Source organism: Zootoca vivipara, chromosome 7 (genome assembly GCF_965207765.1).
Source record: "Zootoca vivipara chromosome 7, rZooViv2.hap1.1, whole genome shotgun sequence".
In the NCBI taxonomy this organism is placed as follows: domain Eukaryota; kingdom Metazoa; phylum Chordata; class Lepidosauria; order Squamata; family Lacertidae; genus Zootoca; species Zootoca vivipara.
Window position 1 is genome coordinate 68,391,962 of NC_142590.1, and position 18,672 is coordinate 68,410,633.

General features: G+C 43.3%; 1 protein-coding gene across 1 annotated transcript in view; it reads left to right on the forward strand.

The window, feature by feature from the left end:
• Positions 1–18,672, forward strand: part of MAP1LC3A (microtubule associated protein 1 light chain 3 alpha) — a 43,735-nt gene that overhangs the window by 22,995 nt on the left and 2,068 nt on the right. The window contains exons 2-3 of the mRNA XM_035122112.3: positions 2,314–2,369; positions 18,122–18,228. Of these exons, the coding sequence (XP_034978003.2) occupies positions 2,314–2,369; positions 18,122–18,228 (163 nt within the window). The remainder of the gene's footprint in view (positions 1–2,313; positions 2,370–18,121; positions 18,229–18,672) is intronic.

Sequence of the window (18,672 nt, forward strand, 5' to 3'; positions counted from 1 at the left end):
ATTGGACGGACCCTTCCAGTACTATCTAATTTAAATTCTTGTGTCACTGCAGAATAACATGTCATGCTGAGTTTGCATGAAAAAGGCTGGCTTAACTATATCCTAAGTCCCAAGCCTGAAGGAGGCAACTTCTGCTAGATATTGGAAATGTACCCTGAGCTTGCAGGAAATGTACCCTGGGTTGAAGCTAATACGCAGAACTGTAGGTGTATGTGAGCTACTGTGGTGCTTAAGGGTACCAGTTATACAGTGGTGGTGATGATGATGATAATAATAATAATAATAATAATAATAATAATAATAATAATAATGGCCTTAATTTTATATACTTGTTTTATGGACCATTGGAAGCACTTCAGACACTTGTTAAAATAATTATTATTTCCTTTTTTAATCTAATTTTTATTAAGTTTTCTGTTTTACAATTTAAAATACTCATTTTACATCCTTAAGATATCAATGACTTCCCTTCTTCTCTTTCCATGGTTCATTTTACATACCATAAATCCCTGCATATTTTACAAAAACTATACCAATCAGTATTTCATTATCACATCCATCAAAACTTATTTACATAGAATAATGTGTTGTAAAATTCAAGTCACTTTTCCAGAGTTCTTCCCAGAGGTTAAAATCTATATTGTGTCCTATATCTATTGCTCAGTGTGAAAAATAATAACTATTAATAACTATTTCAACCCTCTGAAATGCACATTGTGCCCTATCAGGCTAGGTTTAAACTAGTGTACTCCTTTCTTTTTGTACTCAACTCTCCACCCTTTCTCTAATCTGCAGACCACTGAGATTCTGTGGCAAGGATGGGGAACCTGTGCCCCCCAAAAGTTATGTTGGACTACACCAGGCACCCCCAAACTGCGGCCCTCCAGATGTTTTGGCCTACAACTCCCATGATCCCTAGCTAACAGGACCAGTGGCCAGGGATGATGGGAATTGTAGTCCAAAACATCTGGAGGGCCGAAGTTTGGGGATGCCTGTACTACACCATCCATCATCTCTTGGACATTATGACTGTGGCTGATGGTCATTGTTATCCAACAGCATCTGTAGGGCTACAGGTTTTCCACCCCTATTCTATTGGGGTGAAGCAACAGTTGGGCTTGAGGCAGGGTGGGGGTGGAATTTATTTCCTCTTGTGTCTCCCCCTCTGCCTCTAATCACCACCTCCTCAGTTTATCAGAAATCTATCTGGCATCAGGAGACACGAACAGTGAAATCTCTGTAACAATGTGGAAACCATCCCTGAACGGAACTAAGAAGACTTTTCTTTCCCTCCTAATGAATGTGCATAGAGAATTTCATTCTGCATTTTTTGAGAATACTAATTTATGTGGGCTGTTTCACGTGTTCTATAGGGACAAACCTGGATTTGCCACAGTGTGTACTCAACAGAGAGCTACAGCTATTCGTGATGCCCTGGTGGCGACAGGTGTATGATCTGCTTGTTTTGAAATGCATGTCCCATCCACATGTTTATAGATGTATATCTGAGACTTCGTGGATATGCCTTTAAAAACGAATGTATAAAGTAGTCTCCCCGATTGTCCTAGTTACATGGAGATGGAGCGGGTGTGTTTTGTAAGCTGCTTTGAGAGCGCTGAGTGACGGAGAAGAAGCATACACCCCGTAAATAATAATCTGCATAGGCTAAGGCATCCTTTTACATCAGAAGTTTGGCTTCCTTCCTGAATGCTTTCCTGATGAGCTGGCATAAGCCTTTCACAATGTGGATAATGTCCAGCTTAGTTACATGTAGGTCAATGCAAATTACCATCTCATTGCTGTAGCAGCTCTGTACTTTGGTGTTTCCAGACAAGGACTTAATGTTGCAAGCCAGTCATTGGCAGCAGGTTTTCTGATTTTCCGTGGAAAGGGGGAAATTGGGATTAAATGGGGCAGGGATGGAGGATTCAGGGTAGCATTTTGATGCCAGTGGCCTCATGTGTATGTGGCAAAACAAAACAGAACAAAACACCTTGTGTGCATGAGCAGCACCGATTCCATAATAAGCACTTGTCTGGAAGCATCCTTGGTGTTATCTAGCTAGCTAATCTGCATGGTACCCGACTTTGGGTGTGGGTGGATGTCAGGTGATATACAAGACCACATAGATGGGGGGGATTGCTATATAAATAACAAATATTCTTATTTACTACTGTAACTGCTACATTCTGACTACTGTCCCAGTTGTATAATCCTGCTTGCAAACATTTGCAAAGTTCTCTCCTCCCCAATTTTTAAATAGCCAGGAAAATATTCCAAATTCCTAAATCTGCTATTTTTCCCCTTTCACAGCGGATCGTTGTAAAGAAGTACAGCAGATCCGAGAACAGCATCCAAACAAAATTCCAGTGAGTACAGAACAAATGGTTGTGTGGTGTGTGTGTGCTTTTGTGTTCCATGCTTCGGTTTTGGCTCTTGGTGCCAGCCTGCTAAAGTTGCTCATTTTCCTCTTACATGGGCCTAGATGGAATCGCTGTATTGTTAAGACTCAACATCTTGAGAGCAGAAAATAATAAAATGGGGCCTGGTCCCTTATCAAAATTATAGCCAATATTTGAGGGCAAGGATATGCACTCTGCAGGTTGAAGGTGGAGGGAGAAAGCAGTTTACAAGGCATGCCAGTAAGTTCAAAGAAGACAAAAAGCAACAATTTAGCAAACATGCAATAAATTCAGTGTTGCAAAAGGAGCAGTCTTAACTGAAACACGTAAGTACGAAGCAAAAAGAAATTTGGCAATAAACTTCAAACTGCTGGTACAGGTCTTCTTTACTCCAGGGAGCCTCATCTGCCTGGTTTAGGCCTTCTCTGCACTATACATTTAAAGCAGTATTATACCACATCAATCTGTCATGGCTTTCCTCCAAAGAATCATGCAAACTGCAGTTTAAGGGTGCTGAGAGTTCTTAGAAAACCCTTCTTCCCCTCACAGAGCTACAATTCCCAGAGTGGTTTAATAGTCAGTCCCTCTTCCCAGGGATCTCTGGGAAATATAACTAGGCCCTTGTAAGTGACCAGCTGTGCCAGCTGCTGGCAACATTTATTATTTCCTAACCAAAGGGAGCAGCAGAAAGAAACAGCAGTCCTTTTAATTACAAGAGCTGAGCATGCTCCGTTTACTTCCTACACATGGTTTGTGGCTCTCTTTTGCACACCACCCCATCCTATTTTGAACTTTCCTTCCCAAACACTTCTTTGGCCTCGTGGTTCTAATTACATTATCAAACATTTATCTTCTCGATTGATTCTATCCATGGTTCTATCTTCCTGGCTTTAACCTTGAAGTAATCAAGTGAATGCCAAAGAGAAATTCAAGTTTCTCTGGGGAGGTAGTTGCCTCAAGGCACAAACATTACTGCAAGCTCTTTCATTTGTGCCAGAGTAAAAGCGTACCTGGTACTCCAGCCTTATCAAAGGACGAATTGCAGAGTCTAAACTAGAAAGCAGTAATATTTGCATGGGAGAGACTTTCCAGGAAATTATCATCTGAACATTTTTTTTTTGTGATCATATACTTATTCCTCCTCCTCTTTTTTTGTCCCCTACTGAAAGAATAATGTAAATTTAATAATTATGAATTTATAAAATTATGCTTTTGAATTATGGTGCTGGAGGAGACTCTTGAGAGTCCCATGGACTGCAAAAAGATCAAACCTATCCATTCTTAAGGAAATCAGCCCAGAGTGCTCACTGGAAGGACAGATCTTGAAACTGAGGCTCCAATACTTTGGCCACCTCATGAGAAGAGAAGACTCCCTGGAAAAGACCCTGATGTTGGGAAAGATTGAGGGCACTAGGAGAAGGGGACGACAGAGGACGAGATGGTTGGACAGTGTTCTCGAAGCTACGAACATGAGTTTGACCAGACTGCGGGAGGCAGTGCAAGACAGGAGTGCCTGGCATGCTATGGTCCATAGGGTCACAAGGAGTCGGACACGACTAAATGACTAAACAACAACAACAACAACAACAACAAATATAATAATAATAATAATAATAATAATAATAATAATAATAATAATAATTTATTATTTATACCCGGCCCATCTGGCTGGGTTTCCCCAGCCACTCTTGGTGGCTTCCAACAAAATATTAAAAATACAATAAAACAACAGATATTTAAAACTTCCTTAAACAGGGCTGCCTTCAGATGTCTTCTAAAAATCAGATAGTTGTTTATTTCCTTGACATTTGATGGGAGGGCGTTCCACAGGGCGGGTGCCACTCTTGAGGAGGCCCTCTGCCTGGTTCCCTATAACCTCACTTCTTGCAGTGAGGGAACCACCAGAAGGCCCTTGATGTTGCCATCAAGATGTTAGCCTATGTTTCCTTAATTCCCCACCCCACATTAATCTGAAGTTAATCTTTTAATCTGAGAAATCAAAGAAACCTGTTGCAATTAACTCATTTGCAGTGTTGGCCTATGGAAGAGCAGGGTCTCTGGGAAGGGGCACTTGACCTCCTTAGAAGCTCCCTATTCCCCAGATTGCAGCCCTTTCTTCCTTGTTCCATTCACTTGCATGGAGCAGAGGAAGAGGAGGGGTCTGCAGCTGAGCATCCCCTTGAAGGTTGAAGACAGCGGTTCTCTTGCTCTTGGATGAACATGAGGAGAGTGCCTAAATTGTAATTTTTTGCCTGAAGTGGCAGAAGAGTTTAACAGATCTTGCCTGTGTGGAGCTATTCTCATTGTTAAATCAGATTTCCGTGAATGTTTCTAGTAATTGTGGGCTACTAATGTCCTCTGCCACTGCTTATAGATTTCCATCATTGGTGTTGGGCATGGGTTTGTTTGAGGCAACAACTTGAGGAAGAATGTGTCAAGAGCAACAGAATAAATTCTGATAGAAGATCTAAAATTTAGTCAACAGGGATACCCAAATTGTCTACTGAAACTTGCCAAACCTTGGGATGGAACAGAGCAACAGTTCAGATGGGCTAAATAGGCATGGCTAGCAGGTAGGGAAAGAACAGAGTGAGTCTGCCAGAATGGCTGGTTGGTGAATTAATAGATTGTGAGTTATATATTGGCATGAGAGTCACTGCTCTCAAAAGAACTGTATTTCCTTTTTATGAACATCCAGGGCCTCCGCTTTGCTGCTTTGTTCTGTTGACAGCTCCAGCAATGTCAGATTCCTTCTGCTGTGACTCAGAGAAATGTATACCAGCTCTTTTGTTATGAGCATATTGTTCCATTGAAATATGAGTTCTTGAAAAATAACACTCTTGGCTCTAGACTTCTGCTGTTCTCTCGTCCAGTCTCCAAATACTGCGAAACTTAACTTCCTCCATAAATACGTAGCCATCGTTGCTGGGTAGCAATTGCACAAAGGTCAATGGAACTATTGCTGCCTGTCTATAAAAATGGCGCAAGAGCAGGCAAAATTAATCTAAACATTATGGGAAGAAAGGGGACAGCCGATCACAATTTTGCCATGTTTAGCAGCTGCCCCAGCACAATTTTGTATGTCTAAGTTACATTCTCTTAAGTGCCAGGTGTCATGCTTGAGGAAATGTGGCCAAAATCAGAAGCTGAATCCAATCAACTTGTAACTTACATCTGGGCAAGATGTGAATGGTGGATGACTAGACAAAAGAAAAGGGTGGAAAATATTTTCTGCTTATAGTTTAGGGATCATGCAGACAAACCGTTGCGAGTGAAAATAAAAATGAAATCATTGCATTCTGGAATCCAAAGGGGTTGTGACACATCAGGGGGGTATTACTAGCAAACCCCATTTTTATATGTCCCTGCTCCCCATCCAGAAAATTAGGCTACCATCAGACAGATTGAAACTCTTGCCACTTCCTAGTCTTGACTAGCTGCTTGTGGAGTTTCTGAGCCCCTATTCCTTCAGTCCACCTCTGGGGAAGAAATGAGCAAGAGGAACTTTACTTTGCCAGAGTCCACAGGACACAGAACCTAACGAAACGCTGTGAAATATTGTTATAATACAATGGATAGTGTTATAACACAAGAGGCGGTCATGGGGAAAAATTTTAGTGAGAATTTCATGTTCAAGCCGAAGAAGCCAAGTGCCCAGCTAAAAAAGGAAATTTATTTGGAGAGGGATGGGTGGGAAAGGGGAAATCTTAATGCTTCTTCAGACTTCACCAGATGTACTTCCAGGATCATTCCCGCAGTAAATTATGAGGACTAGGAATTCAGTGAAGAGAACAGTGTTGCACACAGGTGTATTTTTCAGGCTTCCCATAGGCTGGCTACTGTGAGATCAGGATGCTGGGCTACTAGACTGACCTTTGACCTGACCCTATGTCCTTATGGATTCCATGATGGAAGAAAAGTGAGATATATATGTAAGAATTTTTTAAAAAAATAAAAACAAAGGGTGATTTTGTCTCAAGCACCTAGTTTCAGATGGATGCTCTGCCCCAGTGCAAAGCTGGAAAATGTTTATTCAGGAGAAACCCTTTAAATCCCTAGCTATGGAAGAAACACTGTCCCTGGACGCTATCATTGTTACTTCTTCTGGGCACTAGGCCAAGTCTGTCTTGTTTGCCTGAGGTTTTAAAATGGTATTTCAGATCTTTGTTGTAATACCTTTATTTTCTCTTTTCATATTGTAAGATGGCCTTGAAGTCTTCTTCCTTCTTTCCTATTTAAATGGAGAGATGGGATATGACAATCCGGTCTTGTTTTGCTCCTGCAATGACTGGGCAGAATCGTTCTGCTCTCCCCAGCTGTCTCCTTGCCCGTCTTTCTCCTCCACCTGTCCCTCACTAGCCTCTCCTGCTTGAGAGTCCATGCTGGGTCAGCGCTAATCTTGTGATCACACAGTGTTTGCCTGTTTATAATCTCTGCTGTCAGCTGCTTGATTTGAGAAGGAACCGGGACAGGTTCTCCTGGCCAGAGGGAGCCAAGCTCTTTTTAAAGTAAGAAGAACCCTGCTAGATCAAGTCAAAGGCATCCTGTTCTCACTGTGGCCAGCCAGATGCCTGTGGAAAGCCTGCAAGCAGGACATGAGCACAACAGCACTCTTCCCTCCTGTAGTTTCTGGCAACTGCTACTGACAGTGGAGCTGGAATATAGGCATCATGGCAAGTAGCCACTAATAGACTTGTCCTTCATGAACTTGTCTAAATCTCTTCTAAAGCCAACCAACTTGGTGGCCAGCACTGCGTCCTGTAGGAGTGACTTCCATAGCTTAACTATGTGCCGCTACTGAGCTGCATTCTGCTATCTCTGCAAATTAACCCAGTCTGCATTGTATTTTCTTACAAGTGAGACCAGCAGCAAAATGTTGCAGCGTGTGGATTGCTCCTGTTGGGGTTCAAGGCAGCCAACCATGCACTCTTCTCAGGGTACTCCATTCCCGTCCTCTCTAGTTTTGTGAAAATATATGTTCTTCTCAACTATCAGCACGTTCAGTCCGCATTGGGGTATTTTGGACTCCTTTAGATTTGCTCCCCTTACCATTTTATTTGTAGCTCTATAAATCTTGATTATCCAGGCATGCTGGTAATTCTTCCTTGTGCATGTGTGGTGCTGTTTAGGCCACATAAGGATTGCCACTTGGAAAATGAGTTGGTTCGTGATAGTTTGCATAATTCCACTGCTGCTGGTCGGTTAGGGAGGCTATGCTGTATTTTGAAATCCAATCAGCAGTGCTGACAAGTAGGCATCTTATTCAGCATCCCCTCTAGCTCCTTGGATTTCACGAGGCATTGACCACATATTTGCAAAATGGAAAGGCATTCCTACAACGCTAAGATTCTGCTGAACTTTGTAGTCGGTACCAAATCCTTTAACTTGCATAGTGTTCATGCAGTATTGCAAAGTACACAGCTCCCTAGCCAACAGCTCTTTAGCTATTGGGCTCTAAAACGCCACAAGCGTGATATCTGGTGTGCTTGTATGTACACCCATCTGTTCTTAGCTACTGATACTTCAATAACTGTTTGGTTTGGTTTACGTAGCTACATGGGAAGCTGTTTAGCTCAGTCTGTTGGTACATCTAACTGAGTACAGTATTGTCAATGCCTGACTGGCAGTGGCTCTCTAGAGATTCAGAACCGGATGCTTCCCAGGCCTGCCTGGAGATGCTGGGAATTGAAATTCCACATAAGAAAAGCCTGCTGAATCAGGCCAGTGGCTCCTCTAGCCCAGCATCCTGTTCTCATAGTGGCCAACCAGGTGCTTGTGCGAAACTCACAACAATTTGTATTCAGAAGCATTGCTTCCTCCAACCGTGGAGTCAGAGCATAGCCATCAGGGCTAGTAGCCTTTGATAGGCTCATCCTCCATGATATTGTCTAATCCTCTTTGGATGCCATCCTAGTTGGTGGCCATTACAGCCTCTTTGAGGAAGCAAGTTCCATAGTTTAACTAAGCGCTTCATGAGGATGCTCTGCCACTGAGCTATGGCTCTTTCCCAGCAGCACCACACAAGAGCAGGTCATGATGTTACTAGCTATGGATAGAGTGGTGGTTCTCTCTCCAGTGCCAGCGGTGCTATCGTCTCTGCATTCCTCTCCACAGTCCTGGATGCCATCAAATGTCATGGCTGCTATCTGCCACATTCTCTCCAAATGCCCTATGGGAAGTTACAACACGAGGCAGCCTTTGACAGCAGATTGCAATGATCACAGCAGCACCAACCAACAAATAACTGTGGCTCAAAGTCATTGTGCAGAGTATTTTTGGAGCTTTGTAGGTGTACAGCCTTCAGTCCCTCCCACCTTCAAATTAGATGGAATATGGGCGAGGGGAAATAATTTAGGAAATTTTTTTTTGGTCTAATCTAATTAGCAGTGTCCAAATATCTTCAGAACATCTTCAGGACTAGCTAAAGAGGACCCATTGTTATTAATTGCTGTAGTCTACCTCCCTAAGTAGTAACACTCCTTTTAATCAGTTTTCTTTTAAACAATTGTTAAAACCTATATTTATTGCCTATTTTTAGATTATTACTGTTTTTCTTTTATTGTTTTATGTATTGCATATTTATGTGTGCTGGTCAAGAACCGTAATCAATCAATCAATCAATCAATTTAGAAAAATAACGCTGCAGGATGTGAAGAATGCCTATTACTGCAGAATGTATTGCTTGTTAGCATGGAGTGCCCTTTCCAAATCAGTGTTTTAGCTGAGCAGTTTTGCAGTCTTTAGATCTTGAGGGATCTATTCCTAGAGTCGTCCAAGGATCTCATGCACATTGCAAAGGATTTGGGTATGTGTTCTAGGGCGCACACTCTTCTGATGCATGGCACTAGCAAGGCATGTTGGGTCTTGCCATTGCCATTGCTAGAACTACAAATGCAGCTGAGAACATGTACAGCATTCTTCCGTAGCTGCACATTGCCAAGGAAAAATCAGTGGTGGGCAAGCTGCCTTTCAAGAAGAAGATGTATCTGCCATTACTGGTATTTTCCTTGAGGAACCCCCTATTACTTTCCAGGGAAGACCAGGGATCCAAGCAACATAGTTTGAAGAAAACAACAACAACACTGTTCTGGTCACTGTCAAGATCTTCATCTACTTTGCAAACATGGGGAAGCACACAAAGAAAGAGATTTAAGTGCCGCTTGAGAAAAATAATAATAGATAATTTCCTTCAACCACAAACTTTTATGCAGATGGCTCCCAGACTTACCTTTCTGCTCCTGACATTTTCCCCACCTCCTCTGCACAATACAGTATCTCTAGCTGGCTCTGAAATTTCATCCTAGCCATCTCAGTCATGCCATACTCTTAACCTGAATGTGTTTGAAAGCAGAACGCATAATCTTTATCTATTTCCCATCGCCTGCCACTCCACACTTCTGTGTCATTGTTCAGTTCTGCTTCTCTCTCTTCTCTCTCTCTCTCTCTCTCTCTCTCTCTCTCTCTCTCTCTCTCTCTCTCTCTCTCTCACACACACACACACACACACACACACACACACACCCTTCAGCTTCTTTTTCTGCACTTATTCCTAAGGTTGCTTTCAACTGACAACTTTCCACAGGTCCACACTCTGTGTGTGCATGCCGTCAGTGCTGCGCTGTTGCTGCACTGTGTGTTAGCACGTTTCAAGTGTTCATGCATGAAGACCCAGAGCCCCTAAACTATTGTTTTCCTGGAACTTTTCCATAAGGTTCACATTCTTTCTTGTCCGACTCTATACCTCATTTATTGCCTCCCTTTCCCCCACTCCTGTCTTAATCCATGATCTTCCTTAAGAATGCAGACAACCGCCTTCTCTCTATATATAAAAAACTCCCTTTCCTACCTAAATATCATGCTGCCCTCAGCCTAATTGTCTGTCTCGATTCTCCCTCTACTCAGTTTCATTGGATGGCCCTGGGCTCTAGAATTTTGAGAGAAAGCAACATCTCCTTATCCTCTGTCCCCACACCAAAGTCCTCTCCGTCCTTCATTTTTTGTCCTGCCTGCACTGCTTAAATTGTAAATAAATAAGCCTGGAGTTGTGTCACCTCTGTATCCCTTTGGGCACCCAGGATGCTGTTGGAGCTAAGCGAGTAGCAAATTTGCTGTAGTAAGCAGCCTCCCATTCACTTCTCCTGGGTGCCTCTCAGTCTACGGGTGCAGAAACAGAGTCTTGCCATAAATCTCTGAAAGTCATCAGCTGTCATTGTAATCTCCAAGCTGTAGACAGCAGCAGCAGAAACAGAAAGCTCCCCCTACTCTGCCTACTCACATTGCAGTAGGAATGATTTCCTCCTGTGAGGGTGGTGGGTGGGATTGGTAATTAAAAGGATGCCTCTTATCTCCTACTGTTGCCATTAGACACCGGTAAGGACTTTAGCAGAGAGGAAGATGAATGGTGAGGATCCCCAGAGGAAGCTATTGAAGCCAGCAATGCTTATGCTGTGCTCTTGTCATCTTCCATTTGTCTAATAGTAGAACATAAGGATTTCCTAAACTCAGAAGGTTGACAATAGCTAGGCACTTGAGCACCATGTGTGCCTCCATTTCTGGTCCCCACCCCTTCAGTCACTCTCACTCTATCCTTCACTACCCTCTTTCAGTTTGGGGACACACATGCAGGTGTTTCTGTATCTCTCTGTGTACATGCACTCCTTTAAAATGAAAAATCCTAAGTAGTGTGCCCAAGTGCAAAAGCAAATGTTAGCACCCTTAGCACATTTCACAATACAGTGGCATCTTGGTTCCCGAACGGCTTAGTTGCCGAACAAATCGGCTCCCAAATGCCGCAAACCCAGAAGGAAGTGTTCCAGTTTGCGAATGTTTTTCGGAAGCCGAATGTCCGCCGTGGGTTCCGCTTGAGTGCAGGAAGCTCCTGCAGCCAATCGGAAGCCGTGCCTTGGTTTTCGAACTGTTTTGGGAGTCAAACGGATTCCCAGAACGGATTAAGTTCAAGAACCGATAGTTTCCTGGTTAAGGTTTGTGCAAGAGTGATGAAGATGCCTTGTGCAAAGTCACCATATTATTATTATTATTATTATTAATTAATTAATTAATTAATTAATCTAAAAGCCTGGTTTATATACCACAATTACAGTCCCCAAAATGATCCCCCACATGTTGAGATATTGAGAGAATGGGTCATTGAAATTCAAACATGCCCTCATTATGCAACAGTTGATGGAATTAAAATAAAAAAATTCCTTCAGTAGCACCTTAAAGACCAACTAAGTTTATATTTTGGTATGAGCTTTCGTGTGCATGCACACTTCTTCAGATGACGAAGTGTGCATGCACACGAAAGCTCATACCAAAATATACCAAAGCTCATACCAAAATATAAACTTAGTTGGTCTTTAAGGTGCTACTGAAGGAATTTTTTTATTTTGCTTCGACTCAGACCAACACGGCTACCTACCTGTAACTTGATGGAATTAGGCATTCTAGTATCTTTTGGGCTGCTGGAAATAAAATGTCTGGGTTGTACTCACTCAGGGAGCAAATGTAAGTAGAGCTGTGGCAGTAGAGGTCACCTATCAGACTGGCAACACATACACACACACACACACACACACACACACATACACACACCCGAATTAGCTACCAATATACATATATATATGTATAAGAGAGAGGGGGGGAGAGAGAGAGAGAGAGAAGGAAACAATGAGCTTCCATACTGCAGATGTATAATGGGTAGCTTTTACTTAATAGATTTTCTGCAGTGAAGGAAAATCTGGATTAAATACTTTAAAAGTATGGGTTGGCATTTTGACAGTAGCATCATTGTGTGGATGCTGGAAAAAAAAAATTTTTTGCAGGCATGAGCAATAAGCTCCCAACTGGAGGGACCCTTGGCAAGGGGCAGAGGGCAACATCAATTTTATCCTAAAAGGCTTTGATTGAAGGCGATTCACTGTGCTTTTTAATAACTGCATGGCAAGAAGACATTGAACAGACGTGATTCAGTGCCCTGAACATGTATTTGAATGCCTTGCTTCTTGGCTCTTCCCAAAGGCAGCTGGTTGGCAGTGGTTCAGATGGATGTCTGGGCCAGATGGACCTTGGCCTGATCCTTTAAGGCCAATTCTTACACTAGGACACCCCCCCTTTTTTTGCAAACAATCATGCATTTGCACAATAACTGCATTTATTATCTGTAAAAAAAAAGGCTTCAGACATTTTCTGTTGAAGTAGCACTTCTGTTCCTAGAAGGCGAGATAAAAATAAAATCTGGACTGAAAGTGGGGGGTGAATGAGGGTAGATCAGCATTCAGCTGGAAATCAGCCCCAGGACCTGTTTTCAGTTTTGGGGCCCAGCCCTTGAGCATATATAGAATCATAGAGTTGGAAGGGACCCCGAGAACTGCTGAGGATGTGCAGAGTTCCTTTTCCTAACTAGCGAGCAAACCAAACCATTCCCACACATCAGTAATTGGGGATCAGGGCCTTCCCCATTACGTATATAGCTTCTCGGGGTTTGTAAATAAAATGATGTTAAGATGCTGGAGCAGACCAGAGGCCCATCCAATCTAGCGTTCTTCTCTAATATTAACCAGCCAGACTTTTATTTATACGAGTATTTGTAAGCTGCCAACTCCTGAGAAAAATACCGTGGAAGTGTACTATACGAGCATCAAAACATCATAAAATGCAGAACATATGGCCAACACTGAATCAAATTAATTCCCCCAAAAGGGGTTGATGAAACAAAAACCAGATGCCTCTGGGAAGCCCACATGAATGCAGCAACACCCGCCCTGTGTCATTTCGGTCCCCCAGTAACTGGTATTCATTCAGATGCATACAGGGTTGTATTTAGCACAAGTATGCAAGTATTCTCTCCACGTGAACCCCTTCCAAATCTGCTCCAGAGGATTGTCAGAAACATTTCTTTTGTGGTGGTGGTGGGGGGGGCATACTTGTGATTAAACAGCAGGTTCTGCTCAGCTCAGTTTGTAAATAGATAAATGCAGGGTTGCCACATTAGATTTCAGTGATCACAAGAATATGCAAGTAAGGACTGTGAGAATAACAAGGTTAGCAAGCAGCTTATTTGGTTATGAGAGGCAGGAGGATACACACATATGTGTCTCACATACATACAAATGCACATATATGTATATGTATGACGGATGCATAATCTTCTTTGGCAATCACTCGTAGCCGAGTAAGATTGTCTTCCATGAACACGGTCTTAACAGTTGAGTCCGTAAGTGACTGTGGAAGCCAATTCTGGATCCACACGTCCTTCCACAGTTTCTGGGCGGGAGTTGATCACAGTGAGGGTTTGCCAAACATGCCTTCCTCTTAGCACGTTTCTCCCTTTCGTCCTGAGTCCAAGCATCTTCAAAGTCCATGACACCTTTGGTAAAGGCTGTTCTGCAATTGGAGTGCTTGCAGGCCAGTCGGTGTTTATACTACATTTTTAAAGATTTGCCTTGAGAGAGTCTCTAAACCTCTTTTGTTGACCACCAGCATTACGCTTTCCATTTTTAAGTTCAGAATAGAGTAGTTGCTTTGGAAGACGATAATCAGGGATCTGCACCACGTGACCAGTCAATTGAAGTTGATGATCGCTTCGACACTGGTGATCTTTGCTTCTTCCAGTACACCGGCATATACATGTAGGTGAAAAACAAAATCCATTAGTGCTTAGAGTTTAACTATGCCTTCAGTTTGGGTAAAAGCTTTTTAGGTTTCTTTCCAATATGTAACCCAGAGTGCTCCCCCCAAACTATAAAGCTCAACTAAATGGAAAAGCTAGTACAGTAGTACCTCCGATTAAGAACATAATTTGTTCCCGAGGTCCATTCTTAACCTGAAACTGTTCTTAACCTGAGATACCACTTTAGCTAATGGGGCCTGCTTCTGTTCTCATCCTGAAGCAAAGTTCTTAACCCAAGGTACTATTTCTGGGTTGTTGTTGTTTAGTCGTTTAGTCATGTCCGACTCTTCATGACCCCATGGACCAGAGCACGCCAGGCACTTCTGTCTTCCACTGCCTCCCGCAGTTTGGTCAGGCTCATGTTGGTGGCTTCAAGAACACTGTCCAACCATCTCGTCATCTGTCGTCCCCTTCTCCTAGTGCCCTCAATCCTTCCCAACATCAGGGTCTTTTCCAGGGAGTCTTCCCTTCTCATGAGGTGGCCAAAGTATTGGAGCCTCAGCTTCAGGATCTGTGCTTCCAGTGAGCACTCAGGGCTGATTTCCTTCAGAATGGATAGGTTTGATCTTCTTGCAGTCCATGGGACTCTCAAGAGTCTCCTCCAGCACCATAATTCAAAAGCATCAATTTCTGGGTTAGCGGAGTCTGTAACCTGAAGCATCTGTAACCTGAGGTACCACTGTATATCCAAGGAACAGTTAGGCTTAACCCCCTTTTCTCTGATACTCTGTCAATTGGGCGGGAGGCCCGAGCTTTTTCTCCACTTAAGATAAATAGAACATGTTGACTCCACAGCCCCACCGTCATTCTGACGTGGTTATCATCCTTTGTTTCACATTCTACTGCTCTTCATGTGTTATTCACATAGAGGACTCTCACATATACACGGGAGCAGGAGCAGGGTGACACACAGGGCCTGCGCTGACACCACTCTTGCCCTGATGTCCACAGGTTGAGTGCAGATGCCACGCTTTTCTACGTCTGGGGCAAGTCTGCAGCCATGTGCCTCCCTAGATAAGCAGATTGAAACTGGTACCTTCAGCGAGTAGATGCCTCTGGGTAGGAAGCTGCTTCATATAGAGTCAGACCACTGACCCATTTAGCATTGTCACTGTTGCCCACTCTGCCAGTGGGTTTCGTATTGGGGTCTTTCCCTGTCTTGCCTGGAAATTGCCATGGAACATGGCACGTTCTGCATGCAGTGCATGTGCTCTACAACTGAGTCAGGGGGAAGCCAATATTACAACTTCCACTACTGCATGTCTGCTAAAGCCTCTGTTTCTGACTACCACTCTGTGCTGGGTACAGAGCACATTGCCTGCTTGCATTTACTCTTTGGCCTATTCTCTGGCTGCTTCCTTTCTAATAAGAGACGCACTTTATGTACGGGCACAGTGGTTGAATAATTCATATCCCGAGATACGCAGAGCAGATGTGATTCCCACATCGCCTGGCAGTTGTTCTCTTTCTCTGGCCCACAATTGCTTTTGTCGAGAGCTGACTAGACGAAAATGTCACTCCGGACGCTAAAACCGGTCTCATGGCGTAGAATTATCCAGCAAAACTGATTGGCAGCAGGTTCAGGGCAGACAAAAGAAAACTTTTCTTTTCAAAATTGCATGAAATTAACATGGGGTGTTGTGGTGGCTGTTCTTACAGATGGCTTTACCCTGCAAAGGAGCAAATTAGATCGATTCACAGAGAGAAGTCTTTTAGTGGCTATTAACTAACAGGCCTACAAAGGCAGTCTACCTCTATTGCCAGTAGCTAGAAATGGCCCTTGAAAGATGGGCACTCAGGCCCGCCTTTGTTATGAGCATGCCAAGGGCACCTAAGTGTCCATTGTTAACTTCATCTTGCCCAGCCATTTGGTTTTTCCCTCCAAGGGCTATCCAAACCCCTTTGTGCTGGGGTGGTGATGGATTGGGCGGCATCCGTCCCTCACCTGCAGAGTGAGCAGAAGGGCAGCTGGTGGGATTCATGTCAGTGGCAGCCAGCAAAACCCTCCAAATCAGGGCTTTCCAGAGAAAGGGCAGGATCTGTTAGCTCTGAAGCCAGCCCCACTGCTGCTGTTTAATGGTATTGAGCCCAATCTGTGCCAAATTGCTGTGCCAGCTCCAGGCCAGCATGGTGGTCTTCTTGCCCCTCCACCTTTTGCTTTGGCTTTCGTGTATGGCAGGTCTGTGGTTGAAGCAGCCCTGCCCCTCTGTAAAGCCCCATCAGGGATACCTTTTATTTCATAGTATTTAAACACAAATGGCAGTTGTGTGGCTTTTGAGTTTGTGACACTAGCGAATATGGATGCTTAAAAGGATTGCTTCTGTGCAGGGGTTGAACCAGTGGGCACATTTCAAAATTTGAGATAGTGGGAAGGGAAAAGATGGAGACTCAGCAGATCTGAGCTGTCTGCTTACTACCAGCGCCTTCACATTTGCCTTTTAAATATCAACTTGGTGGTCTTTCCGTGTCATCATCAAAAGCTTTAGGGAAGCTTTTAATATCTGAAGGACTATTGTATTTTAATATTTTGTTGGAAGCTGCCCAGTGTGGCTGGGGAAACCCAGCCAGATGGACGGGGGTATGTATGTATGTATGTATGTATGTATGTATGTATGTATGTATAAATAAATAAATAAATAAATAAATAAATAAATAAATAAATAAATAAATAAAATATTATGTGAAAAGGATCTAGGAGTCTTGGTAGACCACAAACTTGACATGAGTCAGCAGTGTGATGCAGCAGCTAAAAAAGCCAATGCAATTCTGGGCTGCATCAATAAGAGTATAGCATCTAGATCAAGGGAAGTAATAGTACCACTGTATTCTGCTCTGGTCAGACCTCACCTGGAGTACTGTGTCCAGTTCTGGGCACCACAGTTCAAGAAGGATACTGACAAGCTGGAATGTGTCCAGAAGAGGGCAACCAAAATGATCAAAGGCCTGGAAACGATGCCTTATGAGGAACGGCTTAGGGAGCTGGGTATGTTTAGCCTGGAGAAGAGAAGATTAAGGGGTGATATGATAGCCATTTTCAAATATATTAAAGGATGCCATATAGAGGAGGGAGAAAGGTTGTTTTCTGCTGCTCTAGAGAAGCGGACACGGAGCAATGGATTCAAACTACAAGAAAGAAGATTCCACCTAAACATTAGGAAGAACTTCCTGACAGTAAGAGCTGTTCGGAAGTGGAATTTGCTACCAAGGAGTGTGGTGGAGTCTCCTTCTTTAGAGGTCTTTAAGCAGAGCCTTGACAGGCATATGTCAAGAATGCTTTGATGGTGTTTCCTGCTTGGCAGGGGGTTGGACTGGATGGCCCTCGTGGTCTCTTCCAACTCTATGATTCTATGATTATTATTATTATTATTATTATCATCATCATCATCACCATCATGCCACAGAGCTGTGCCATCTGTGTTTAACTGCCGAGTGGCTGTTGCACCATGTTGTTGCCTTTATTGATTCAGAAGATTCTCCTTTTTGTGAGCAGTGGCGTACATTTTGTGTTGTACACAACACCAAAGGGGACGTGGGCCTACTGAATTCTCACTGATGCTAAGGCTCTGGACAGGCATATATAATTTGAGCAGTGAACGAGCCAATAAAACACTTAATAATAATAATAATAATAATGCTGGCTTTCGTCCAAGATCATGGAAATCATTTTCTTCTTAACTTTTCATTTGTCTGCTTTTACAAATAAGATGTGGAACAAACATGCTAATGACTGAATTCTCAGGCTATCGTTTTAAAAAAAGTTTTAAGAGGGTGGGGACAAGCAGTCTGAAGGAGAGAGGGGCAAGGCCGAACGTGGAGTCAGCATTCAATTTGTTGATTATAGTACAGCTTTCAAAAGGGGTTCTTGTAAAACCAGACAGAAGCCACTCCTGACTTCAAGGTACCATTTGGGGAAAGCTTTGATGTGGTTTGGTTCTTGGTTTTTCATTATCTTCACATCCTTGGGTTTGTTTGCCGCTTGAAAGGCTGCCTCCTTAAGGGCTGTCGTGGGTAAGAAGAACCCTGACTTCATCCATTTCTCTCTCGTCAGGTCATTATTGAAAGATACAAGGGGGAGAAGCAGCTGCCTGTGCTGGATAAGACCAAATTCCTAGTCCCTGACCATGTCAACATGAGTGAATTGGTAAAAATAATCCGGTAAGTGAAAGCCCTCAAAGCAGCCAGCTATGATCTACTCCTGACAGTGCAAATCAAGGGTTATTTTTTGGGCATGGGAACAGCTTGCCCTTCCTTGCCCTTCTAACTAGCTTCCTAAAGTAGGACATGGGGATAGGGCAGTCCTATGAATTGGAAGGGTGATGGGGGGCAGCTGCAAAGGATGCAGCGTGGCTTCTCATCATGCACTGACTTAATGAGCCGAAGGCACAGCAGGAAGTGCCGCTGCTTAGGGGAGGCAGAAAGGGTGTTTCCCTGAATCTATACCATAATCAGATCTGCAGGCACTCCAGATGCTGACCAGGTTTGCCACCAAAAGATGCCATCTCTCTCTCCTGAGCTATTTGTGGCATCTTTGGGTCTGAACAAATAAGTGAATTGGATTCCACTGTGAATTGGATTCCACTGTGAATTGGATTCCACTGT